Source organism: Oncorhynchus keta, chromosome 19, assembly GCF_023373465.1.
Source record: "Oncorhynchus keta strain PuntledgeMale-10-30-2019 chromosome 19, Oket_V2, whole genome shotgun sequence".
Classification (NCBI taxonomy): Eukaryota; Metazoa; Chordata; class Actinopteri; order Salmoniformes; family Salmonidae; genus Oncorhynchus; species Oncorhynchus keta.
Window position 1 is genome coordinate 36,728,458 of NC_068439.1, and position 13,070 is coordinate 36,741,527.

The following is a 13,070-nucleotide window of genomic DNA, read 5'->3' on the forward strand; positions in this document are numbered from 1 at the left end:
CTGCTCGGCATCTGACGATTTTTATGAATTGTTCAGCAGTCGAATGAATTGGGGGTAGAAACTGTTGAGGAACCTTTTGGTCCTAGATTTGGCGCTCTGGTACCGATTGCCGTGCGGTAGCAGAGAAAACAGTCTATGACTTGGGTGACTGGAGTCCGGTCAGGATGCTCTCAATGGTGCAGCTGTAGAACCTTTTGAGGAACTGGGGACCCATGACAAATCTTTTCAGTCTCCTGAGGAGGAAAAGTTTTGTCGTGCCCTCTTCACGACTGTCTTGGTATGTTTGGACCATGATAGTTTGTTGGTGATGTGGACACCAAGGAACTTGAAACTCTCGACCCGCTCCACTACAGCCGTCGATGTTAATGGGGGCCTGATCGGACCACCTTTTCCCGTAGTCCACGATCACCTCCTTTGTCTTGCTCACATTGAGGGAGAGGTTGTTGTCTTGGCACCGCACTGACAGTTCTCTGACCTCCCTATAGGCCGTCTCATCGTTGTCTGTGAACAGGCCTACCACTGTTGTGTCGTCAGCAAACGTAATGATGGTGTTGGAGTCATGTTTGGCTACGCAGTCGTGGGTGAACAGGGAATACAGGAGGGGACTAAGTACACACCATTGAGAGACCCCAGTGTTAATATTCCCCATGCAATGTTAATGGGGAACCTGGCTGCATGTTATTAAAGTGTCATGTAAATGCATCATAATGCTCATTACAGACGTTCAGATTTATGGTATTTTTAAAATTACAAAACCTATTCAGACTGTACTGTCTTTGATACAGTAGCTACCGTTACTCAGTCAACCACAGGCAGCAGGGCAGGGGAAGGGAGGACTGACGACGAGGGAAAGTGGGGAGAGAGGAAGAACTCGTGGCCTGCCTGACCTACTACCATATATTTTCATGCGAAGAAACTGCACGATCAAGAACGTTAGTAGCTGGCTATAATTATTGTTGATGCATAGTTTGTGTTAGCATTAACGCTATATCTTACTGTTGGGGAAATGAATAGCTAATATGAATTGTTTCCAAACTGACCAACTAACGTTATCACTTGCGAGTTCTCTCTGGTTGGTTGTTGCACTACGCTAGCCAGCTGTACCAATGATACAAAACGCTCATTCCTTTGGCTGCACTGTCTACAGGCCAATATTTTGTCGACTCGGCGTTTGTAGGAATCTAGTTAGGTAGTAATTGTAGATAGCTAACGTTAGCTAGCTAAGTGGTTTGTTATTGGCTTGTTTTGTTACCCAGTCGGGCTAAGCTAGTTAGCCAGCAAACGATAACGTTATGCTTCTTGGTCAAAATGCACACATACACTAATGAGTATGGGTCCTCGTGGCTCATGTTAGGAAATACTTGGCTGTCAAACGCATGGGTCTGATTACAAATTTAGATATTTGCGGCTGTTATTTCATTATTTTGTTTTGGATTTTTTTCAGCTCTGTTTTTGGTCCCCCAAAACGACTCTGGCCCGGGCCTCACTCAGTCCGCGGTCGTGAGTTGGGTAAGCAGGGTGATTGAAGCACGTCTATCGGTGTCACAGCGCGTCTTTTCCACCAAGGAGGCAGTCATGGGCGACAGCAGAGGTAAGAAGGCCATCGGTATTTTCTAATGAAGTTCGCTAGCTGTCAATCCACGTTTACACTTTGTCTTTATGTTCCAGTGGTTAACTATACTAGTTAGCTAGTGCATTAACGATGCTTGCTAACTATTTGACTTGCCTAGTTAAATAAAACATTGGCTCAAGGCATAACAAGTTACTAAGTTACCTTACTGAATAGCTTCGTTAGCTATAGCTACCAGGGTGCGCTCACAAACTACACAAAAAAATCATATCACCCCAATTGTGTCTGATTATTTAGCATCTAATACACAATTATTGGTATATACTGCTTGAAAATAATGACTGCTAAATTGTGTAAATGTTCCTTTCAAGCCAGAATGTTGAATTAAATATATTTGAATATACCGGTTGTCTGTGGTGTAAGTCCTTCAGATGATCGAGATTTAACAGGAACGTATTGTTTACCCAACTGTTTAGAGTGCCGGTACTGAATGAGAAATGTCTATCAGCTGGCGCATGCACAAAACCATGTAAACACCCGCTGACACAAGTATCAAATCTATTTATGTAGCCCTTCTTACATCAGCTGATATCTCAAAGTGCTGTACAGAAACCCAGCCTAAAACCCCAAACAGCAAGCAATGCAGGTGTAGAAGCATGGTGGCTAGGAAAAACAACCTAGGAAGAAACCTAGAGAAGAACCAGGCTATGAGGGGTGGCCAGTCCTCTTCTGGCTGTGCCGGGTGGAGATTATTACAGAACATGGCCAAGATGTTCAAATGTTCATAAATGACCAGCATGGTCAAATAATAATAATCACAGTGGTTGTCGAGGGTGCAACAGGTCAGCACCTCAGGAGTAAGTGTCAGTTGGCTTTTCATAACCGATCATTGAGAGTATCTCTACTGCTCCTGCTGTCTCTAGAGAGTTGAAAACAGCAGGTCTGGGACAGGTAGCACATCCGGTGAACAGATCAGGGTTCCATCGCCGCAGGCAGAACAGTTGAAACTGGAGCAGCAGCACGGCCAGGTAGACCGGGGACGGCAAGGAGTCATCATGCCAGGTGGTCCTGAGGCATGGTCCTAGGGCTCAGGCCCCCCGAGAGAGGGAAAGAAAGCAAGAGAGAATTCGAGAGAGCACACTTAAATTCACACAGGACACTGGAGAAATACTCCAGATATAACAGACTGACCCTAGCCCCTCGACACATAAACTACTGCAGCATAAATACTGGAGGCTGAGACGGGAGTGGTCAGGAGACACACGTACATAATTGGGACCGTGTTCCCACCCATCCAGGACGTCTACTCAAAACAGTGCCTGAGGAAAGCCATCAGCATCAAGGACCACAGCCCCGAGCTGTTCACTCCCCTACCGTCGGGCAGACAGTATTGGAGTATGTCTGATATCAACGGGCTCCGGGGCAGTTTCTTTCTACAAGCCATGAGACTGCTGAACGGGATGGATCACCTGCACTGACTCTCCGCACACATGCACTCACACACAGATATCCACTCATACATCACAACTGCTGCTACCAGACTCTTATTATGAGTACTAAATACTGCGCAATTTAAACACTTGCCCCCAATCCTCCCTTCCCCTAAACACGTGGAAATATTGGACTATACATTGTGCCTTCCTGTATTAACTATTCTACTGAGCCTTTGACTTTGTATTCTTTTATTTTATTATTTCTTATTGTTGCATTGTCGAGACGGAACCTGCAAGTAAGCGTTTTAGTTGGAATGTGTACGCCTTACCTTACTTACATAAGACCAATACAACTGGACTTCAGTAAGTATGCGGGCTTTGCATGCATGAACTTCCATCTTGTGCACATGCCTTCGGTCATGAGCAAACGTGTGCGCGTGATGCATGCATACAAACTGAAGTCATCAGGTATTTACATGGTTTTGTACGTGCCAGGTGATAATAGAAACTTCACTACCGGCGCTCTTAACAATAAACAATTACTTTCCAGTTGCTATTTTGTGTCGTATTTCGAACATCTGAAGAACCAACACTGCAGACAACTGGTAGATTAAGTTCCAATGTAATTTAATTCAACATTCTGGCTTGTAAGGAACATTTACACGATTTTACAGTCATTACTTTCAGGCTGTATATACCAATTAATTGTTTAAATACTAGATTAATCAAACTACTCTGCTTTATTCAACCTCCATTGGCTTCCTGTTCAATACAGGCCCTCAAGGGTGATGCACCTAAATACAAATGCCAACGTATAGAGAACTATTCTCCTGCACGCTCACTACGATTGTCAGACTCAAACAGGCTGATCACACAGCTACAAGCCTGTGCATTATGGGTGTCCTACACATGTCAAGGAGGCAGCTTCAACTTCTTTTTTTAAAGCACAACTAAAGACCTACCTATTCGAGCTAGCATTTTATGTTTTATGAAGATGTAGGCCATCATTGTAAATAAGAATTTATTCTTAACTGACTTGCCTAGTTAAATAAAGGATACATAAATACATACTAAATTAATTGCTTAATCTCCTGTTTTGTATTAGTAGGCAATGGTTTGATGTATTGTGATTTTCTTTCTGTACATTTTACTGTATTGTTGCTGAATTTAGTTTTCTAACAGTGCCTTCAAAAAGTACCCCACTTCGCCTTGACTTTTTCCACATTGTGTTACAGCCTGAATTTAAAATGTATTACATTTAGATTTTGTCACTGATCTACACATAATACCCTATGTCACAGTGGAATTTTGTTTTTCGAAATGTTTACAAATGAATAAAAAATGAAAAGATGAAATGTCTTGTCAAGTATTCAACCCTTTTATTATGGCAAACCTAAATTAGTTCAGGAGTAGAAATGTGCTTAATAAGTTGCATAGACTCCATCTGTGTACAATAATAGTGTTTAACCTGATTTTTCAATGACTGCCCCATTGCTGTACCCCACACATACTGTACCCCACACATACAATTATCTGTAAGGTCCCTCAGTCGAGCAGTGAATTTCAAGCACCGATTCAACTACAAAGACGAGGGAAGTTTTCCAATGGTTTCCAATGAAGGGCACCTATTGGTAGGTGGGTAAAAAATAGAAGCAGATATTGAATATCCCTTCAAGCATTTATTAATTACATTTTGGACAGTGTGTCACTACAAAGACACAGGCACCCTTCCTAATTCGAGTTACCAAAGAGTGAAAAAACGCTCAGGGATTTTACCATGGTGATTTTAAATCAGAGTTTAATGGCTGTGATAGGAGAAAACTGAGGATGGATCAACAACATTGTAGTTATTCCACAATGCTAAAAGAAATAACAGGGAAAAGGAAGCCTGTACAGAATAAAAATAATCCAAAACATGCATCCTGTTTGCAATAACGCACTAAAGTAAGACTGCAAAAAAGTTGTATTCAGGACAGAAAGTTATGTACGGGGCAAATCAAACACATCACTGAGTACCACTTCATATTTTCAAGCATGGTGGTAGCTGCATCATTTTATAGGTATTGTTGTCACCGGCAAGGACTCAAGAGTTTTTTAGGGTAAAAAGAAATTGAATAAAGCAAAGCACAAGCAAAATCCTAGAGGAAAACCTGGTTCAATCTGTATTCCACCAGACACTTTGAGATACCTTAGTCATGGACTGTTCCCTCTGCTACCGCACGGCAAGTGGTACCGGAGCGCCAAGTCTAGGTCCAAAAGGCTTCTTAACAGCTTCTACCCCCAAGCCATAAGACTCCTGGACAGCTAATCAAAGGGCTACCCAGACCCCTCTTTTACGCTGCTGCTACTCTCTATTATCTATGCATAGTCACTTTAACTCTACCTACATGTACATATTACCTTGAATAACCGGTGCCCCCCGCACATTGACTCTGTACCGGTACCCCTTGTATATAGCCTCGCTATTGTTATTTTACTGCGGTTTAATTTTTTGCTACTTTTATTTGCTATTTATTATCTATTTTTTTAGTTCATTTTTTTTCTTGACTTCTTAAATGCATTGTTGGTTAAGGGCTTGTAAGCAAGCATTTCCCTATAAGGTCTAAACCTATTGTATTCGGAGCATGTGACAAAGTTTGAATTGATTTAAACAATGTTATGTTACTTTCAGCAGAACAATTACCTAAAACACAAGGCCTAATATAGACTGGAGTTACTTACCAAGATGATATTGACTGGTCTTGAGTTGCCTAGATACAGTTTTGACTTAAATCTGCTTGGAAACCTATGGCCAGACTTAAATGGCAGTCTATCAGTGATCAACAATTGACTTGACAGAGCTTGAATATAAAAATAAAAAAATGGTACAATCCAGGTGTGCAAAGATCTTCTATTTAGAAAGACTCACAGCTGTAATAGCTGCCAAAGGTAATTCTATCATGTATTGACTCGGGGTTGAATACTTATCTAATCAAGATATATCAAGATATATTTGTTTTATTTTCCATTGATAAAAAAAAAGTTACTTTTTCTTCAACTTTGACATGACAGAGTATTTTGTGCAGATCGTTGACAAAAAAATGATAATTCAATTCATTTTTATCCCACTTTGTAACACAACACTGTGGAAAATGTCGAGGGGTCTGTATACTCGTTGATGGCACTGTATGTGCAATGAGCGTCGGAAATGCGCTTTACAAAATGTATTATTATTACTAGCTGGGTTTCCATCCAATTTGTGACAGATTTTCATGCAACTATTCTAAAATCTGCATAAAACAATACGTGCATTTTACACGCCAGAGATGTTTCCATTAAACATAGTTTTTGTAGCTCAAAGCCTTTGCATGATGATGTAGTGCACATGAAAATAACTGCCGTCAAATTCCCATGTACAAGTAAAAAGTTAAATTGGTTTCGATCGCATTTTCAACTTATGGTTTTGTCACAAAAACCCTTATATAGCAAATGTGCCCTCTCTGGTCTTGGTACATACGCTCTAGCCAACAGCTCGCAGATACAGTACGGGTAGGCTACCTACATTGAGATTATTATGGATAAGAGTGACATTATTTGTATATATCAAACGGCAGCCAAGCATCGATCATCATGTCATCAGAATAAGACCCTCGATATTTATTCAAAAGGAGCATCAAACTCGTCATCACCTTGCACATTCACCACCTTGTGAATGTATTTCATCTGTAGGCTAATAAACTGCATGCTTTCCCGAGTCGTAGTGGGAAGACCACATTATATCTGCACACAAAAATATCCCACCATGTTAAATGAACAAATTGTCTGTCGGCATTTTACATTTGTAAAAGCATTTCATGTTTCCATCAGCCCGTCATTACCTTTTTCTTGTCAGGTAATTCATCCGCATTAAATGGTTGGATGGAAACGTGGTTGTTGTTATTAATTATTGCTTATACATAATTATTCCCAGAGATATATAAGGCCTAGCTTCATTTCAGCTAAACCTAGGGTATGGCAAAGTGACATGGGGGAGTTGGAGGGGGTTATTATAAAGTTGAAGCTCATTTATTGTATTTCTACACTGTAAAAACTCCAAATGCAAAAAAATATAATAAATTGACTGCAGCCATTATCACATATATATTGGCTGCTGTAACTTCATTCACCTCAGTTGATAGGGAACTTAACATTCTACAACACGTGTCATATAGCAATTAGCTGCTAATTAGCTCAGCACCGGGTTAAAAAACTCTAGATTCATGTCAAGTCAAACAGCAGTTAACTAGCCATCTACTGCCATCTTCACCTCCGCACTGTTTTGAGAGAAGTTGCACTGTTTAATGCAGAGCTGCATCTATGCGCTGTCCTAAAGCCAGCCAGCCGGGCAAACAGCCTTCCTGCCATGCTCTGAGCCATCCACCAGCCAGCTGGGCAAGCAGATTTCCCGCCGTGCTCTGAGTCGTCTGCATGGTCCTGAAGCCAGTCAAAAAGCAAGCCGTGGGCCTCCTGGGTGGCGCAGCGGTCTAAGGCACTGCAGTGCTAGAGGCGTCACTACAGATCCGTGTTTGATCCCGGGCTGTGTCTCAGCCGGCCGCGACTATGAGGCCCAGCGTCGTCCGGGTTAGGGGAGTGTTTGGCCGGCTGGGATGTCCTTGTCCCATCTCGCTCTAGCAACTCCTTGTGGCGGCCTGGTGCATGCACGCTGATTTCGGTCGCCAGCTGTACGGAGGAGACGCATTGGTGCAGCTGGCTTCTGAGTTTTAAATTTTTTTTTAACCTTTATTTAACCAGGCAAGTCAGTTAAGAACAGATTCTTATTTTCAATGACGGCCTGGGAACAGTGGGTTGAACTGCCTGTTCAGGGGCAGAACGACAGAACGACCTTGTCAGCTCAGGGGTTTGAACTCGCAACCTTCCGGTTACTAGTCCAACGCTCTAACCACTAGGCTACGCTGCCGCCCCAAAGTTAAGCAAGCATGTGTCAAGAAGCAGTGCGGCTTGGCGGCGTCGTGTTTCGGAAGACATGGCTTTCGACCTTCGCCTCTCCGGAGTCCGTACAGGAGTTGCAGCGATGGGACAAGACTGTATATTGGATATCACGAAATTGGGGAGAAAAAGGTGTAAAAGTACCAAAAAGAAAAAGCCGTCCGAGATCTATTGCTCAGATTTCTTTCTTTATAAATGTAACATTAACTTAATTTAAAACAGTTCTGTAAGAATGAGGTTTGTGCAGTCTGCCTAATACATTATCACAGCATATTGACTATATACCTGGCCTAATACATTATCACAGCATATTGACTATATACCTGGCCTAATACATTATCGCAGCATATTAACTATATACCTGGCCTAATACATTATCACAGCATATTGACTATATGCCTGGCCTAATACATTATCACAGCATATTGACTATATGCCTGGCCTAATACATTATCACAGCATATTGACTATATGCCTGGCCTAATACATTATCACAGCATATTGACTATATGCCTGGCCTAATACATTATCACAGCATATTGACTATATGCCTGGCCTAATACATTATCACAGCATATTAACTATATACCTGGCCTAATACGTGATATCTGCCTGGCCTGCCACTATTGTCCTTCTCAGACCATATTATATTTCAAAACTCGAGCTTTGATAACAAAATAGATCAGTTGGTGTAGCACCTGTGAGCCACAGTTGAGCATAAATTGAAATGATTCGCAAATAATTAGCTTTTTTATTTTACTGGATTGATGGTACCACTCTTCTGATGGTCATGGTGCTTTCAAGACAACTGACTGAGAACTGGGAACTCGACTGAGAACTGGGAACTTTTTTTCCTGAGTTCCCAGTTGTCTTGAACGCACGGAAGTCTGAGATTTTCGAGTTGCCAGTTGTATTGAACATGGCATTAGTCTCAGCAGAGGAAGGGAGAGAGCAGCAGTCCCTGCTCTCTCCTTTTTTGCGGGGCTCCTATCACATCCGGCCGTGATTGGGAGTCCCATAGGGCGGCACACAATTGGCACAACGTCGTCCAGGTATGTCCGGGGTAGGCCGTCGTTGTAAATAAGAATTTGTTCTTAGCTGACTTGCCTGGTTAAATAAAGGTGAGACTGACCAGAGAGAGGGGATATCATCTTCCACCTAATGGCTAAACTTGAGTCGCACCTCATCTTCCTTCTGCACAAATTCATGTTGTTCCAATGACCAGAGAAAGTGAAATATTTATTAATATTAAAATAGACATACGGGAGCCACTAATAATGATAAAAACGCAGGGTTATTCCTATACTAAAGGGCTGAAGAGAAAACACAGTGCGGAACTGAGTGCCCTTGAATCTGAAATCTCTGAGCTAGAGAGAACCTACCAAAGAGGCCCGACTAAAGATATATATAGGCTTTTGGTAAATAAAAAACTGAAATATAATATTCTGAACACATATCAAGCTGAGAGGGCCATCAATAAATCAAAACAGCATTATTACAAGCTTGGAGAGAAAGCTCACAAAGTATTGGCATGGCAACTGAAAGCAGAGGAAAGTAAGAGGACGATTAATGCTATAGAAACTCTTACTAATGAGATATCTTTCGACCCTACTGAAATTAATAATACTTATTGTATAAAACTTTGCTGTGGCCAGGGTCGTGGAAGCCGTACACGGTGTTGTGAGCTATCCGATTGGCCAGCGCAAAAGACACACTCGATTTAGCCACGGATCTGCCGGCTAGGCAGAGTTAGTCTTTTCAGACAAATGAAATGGTTGGAAATGGGAACACTTTGCCTGCCTGTTGCGCAGGGCTTTTGACCGCCAACACCGCATCACCGCAACAAATACAGAAATGTTTGTTGATTGACTAGGAAGGCATTGAAGATCTACCAGTTGGTGACCACTGCGCTATACTGTATTTGTCTTTAAGTCGGGATTGGAAGTATTTTGGTGGCCTATTTTAAATTGTTTGTGTTGAGCTAGGTTATGGCGACTAACTTCATTGTAGCTAGGAAAACTATCAATAATTATATTTTCTTAAACTTGAGTTGTATGTAGGGTATCGTCACTCTCTGCCATGTAATCCCTGTCATTTTCACCAGATTCCCGCAGCCCAGACAGCTCCTCTGTGTCCTCCCCTCCCTCGGGCCTGCACTCACCCCCCCTGACCCCCACAGCAGCCGCCATGACGTCTCTGCCGCCCTTCACCTCGGACGTCAACAGCCCCACCAGCAGCATGGGCTCGCCCTTCTCTGTCATCAGCTCCTCTTTGGGGTCGCCATGCCTGCCCGGGACACCCTCGGTGGGCTACGGCCCCATTAGCAGCCCCCAGGTGAGCCCTGAGTTCCAGACAGGTAGCTAACACTTCTATTCTACCACTCCTCTCCTTCTGCCTTTATCTTTAATCCATCACCTCTCAGGGCCATTCAGAGATGGGAAGTTAGCATTATGGGTCAATAAATGCTGCTTTACACTAGTGGCCTGTGATAACCAAGTGTGGCTATATAGGCTGCATTCAACATGTGCGTCTCTGCCAGCACTTGCCTTGTTTGGTGATTGGTTGAGAAGAATATCACTTGTTGAGAGCACTTTTATGGTAAATAAACCTTGGCTGCTATTTTATGGCACCCAAACTTTGCTATATACTGTGATTTATGTTGTAGGGCAATGGTGATGGGGGACAAATTGATACAGTTACATATCGGGATATTATTTGTGACGATATATTTTATTGTTTTGGCAATATCGCGATATATTTTTTGTGCACTAGTTGGCTATACCTGCACCAAAACCCCAGTATTCCATATATGTTTTCCGCACTTTTATTCCCATGACTGATCGTATTATCATGGCTCTGTCTTGTCCCTCTGCAGCAGAAATATGCTGAGCAATATGTTTGGAACATTGAATCGCAATCAAAAGTATCTAATTTAAATTCGTATTGAATCGTAAGAATCTCAATACATGTCGTATCGACAGCTTAGCGTCGTGATAATATCGTGAGGTCCCCGGCAATTCCCAGCCCTGTAGATCAAGTGAAATTGCGGAGAACTACCAAAGGCTATCGTGAAACAATACATATCTACACTGAACAAAAATATAAACGCAACATGTATAACAATTTCAATCAGTCCATTGAAATAAATTCATTACTCCCTAATCTATGGATTTCACAAGACTGGGAATACAGATATGCGTCTGTTGGTCACAGATGCCTTTAAAAAAGGTAGGGGCGTATATCAGAAAACCAGTCAGTATCTGGTGTGACCACCATTTGACTCATGCAGCACGACATAGATTTGACCTTCGCATAGATTTGATCAGGCTGTTTGTGGCCTGTGGAATGTTGTCCCACTCCTTCAATGGCTGTTGCGAAGTTGCAGGATATTGGTGGGAACTGGAACAAACTGTCGTACATGTCGATCCAAAACTTCCCAAACATGCTCAATGGGTCTGGTGAGTATTCAGGCCATGGAAAAACTGGGACATTTTCCGCTTCTAGGAATTGTGTACAGATCCTTGCGACATAGGGCCGTGCGACAAGAGAGGCACCACAACTCTACATAAAGAGAGACCTGAGACAACAACAGCATGGCAGCAACACATGACAACACAGCATGGTAGCAACACAACATGACAGCAACATGGTAGAAACACAACATGGTAGCAGCACTAAACACGGTAAAAATGTCATTGGGCACAGACAACAGCACAAAGGGCAAGAAGGTAGAGAACAATTTGACAGTAAAACTCTCATCCAGAGGCGGCGCTCCTACTGGCCGGGGACTTTAATGCAGAAACACTTTAATCTGTTTTACCAAATTTCTATCAGCATGTTACTCCACACACAGAGACGCATACAAAGCTCTCCCTCACCCTCCATTTTGCAAATCTGACTATAATTCTATCCTCCTGATTCCTGCTTACACACAAAAATTAAGGCAGGAAGCACCAGTGACTCGGTCAATAAAAAGTGGTCAAATGATGGCATTGAGGAGTACACCACATCAGTCATTGGCTTCATCAGTAAGTGCATCGATGACGTCCCCACCACAGTGACTGTACGTACATACCATTTACATTTACATTTAAGTCATTTAGCAGACGCTCTTATCCAGAGCGACTTACAAATTGGTGCATTCACCTTATGCCATCCAGTGGAACAGCCACTTTACAATAGTGCATCTAAATCTTTTAGGGGGGGGGTGAGAAGGATTACTTTATCCTATCCTAGGTATTCCTTAAAGAGGTGGGGTTTCAGGTGTCTCCGGAAGGTGGTGATTGACTCCGCTGTCCTGGCGTCGTGGGGGAGTTTGTTCCACCATTGGGGGGCCAGAGCAGCGAACAGTTTTGACTGGGCTGAGCGGGAACTGTACTTCCTCAGTGGTAGGGAGGCGAGCAGGCCAGAGGTGGATGAACGCAGTGCCCTTGTTTGGGTGTAGGGCCTGATCAGAGCCTGGAGGTACTGAGGTGCCGTTCCCCTCACAGCTCCGTAGGCAAGCATACCCAAACCAGAAGCCATGGATTATAGGCAACATCCGCACTGAGCTAAAGGCTAGAGCTTCCGCTTTCAAGAAGCGGGACTCTAACTCGAAAGCTGATAAGAAATCCCGTTATACCCACTGACAAACCATCAAACAGGCAAAGTGTCAATACAGGACTAGGATTGAATCGTACTACACAGGATTGAATCGTACTACACTGGCTCCGACGCTCAATGGATGTTGCAGGGCTTGCAAACCATTACAGACTACGAAGAGAAGCACAGCCGAGAGCTGCCCAGTGACACGAGCCTACCAGACGAGCTAAACTACTTCTATCCTCGCTTCGAGGCAAATAACACTGAAACATGCATGAGAGCACCAGCTGTTCCAGGCAACTGTGTGATTGCGCTCTCCGCAGCCGATGTAAGTAAGATCTTTAAACAAGTCAACATTCACAAGGCCGCAGGGCTAGACGGATTACCAGGACGTGTAATGCGAGCATGCGTTGACCAACTGGCAAGTGTCTTCACTGACATTTTCAACCTCTTCCTGTCCGAGTCTGTAATACCAACATGTTTTAAGCAGACCACCATAGTCCCTGTGCCCAAGAACACTA

The 13,070-nt window shown here is 43.0% G+C and overlaps 1 protein-coding gene across 4 annotated transcripts in view; it reads left to right on the forward strand.

Annotated features, from left to right (window-relative positions):
- The first annotated feature begins 786 nt into the window (after window positions 1–786).
- LOC118398181 (retinoic acid receptor RXR-beta-A-like) overlaps window positions 787–13,070 on the forward strand; it is a 36,766-nt gene continuing 24,482 nt past the window's right edge. For all 4 annotated transcript variants that reach the window (XM_035793261.2, XM_035793263.2, XM_035793262.2 and 1 more), the window contains exons 1-3: window positions 787–932; window positions 1,445–1,591; window positions 10,073–10,302. In XM_035793261.2, coding sequence (XP_035649154.1) covers window positions 1,576–1,591; window positions 10,073–10,302 — 246 coding nt within the window. In that variant the 5' untranslated portion in view covers window positions 787–932; window positions 1,445–1,575. The remainder of the gene's footprint in view (window positions 933–1,444; window positions 1,592–10,072; window positions 10,303–13,070) is intronic.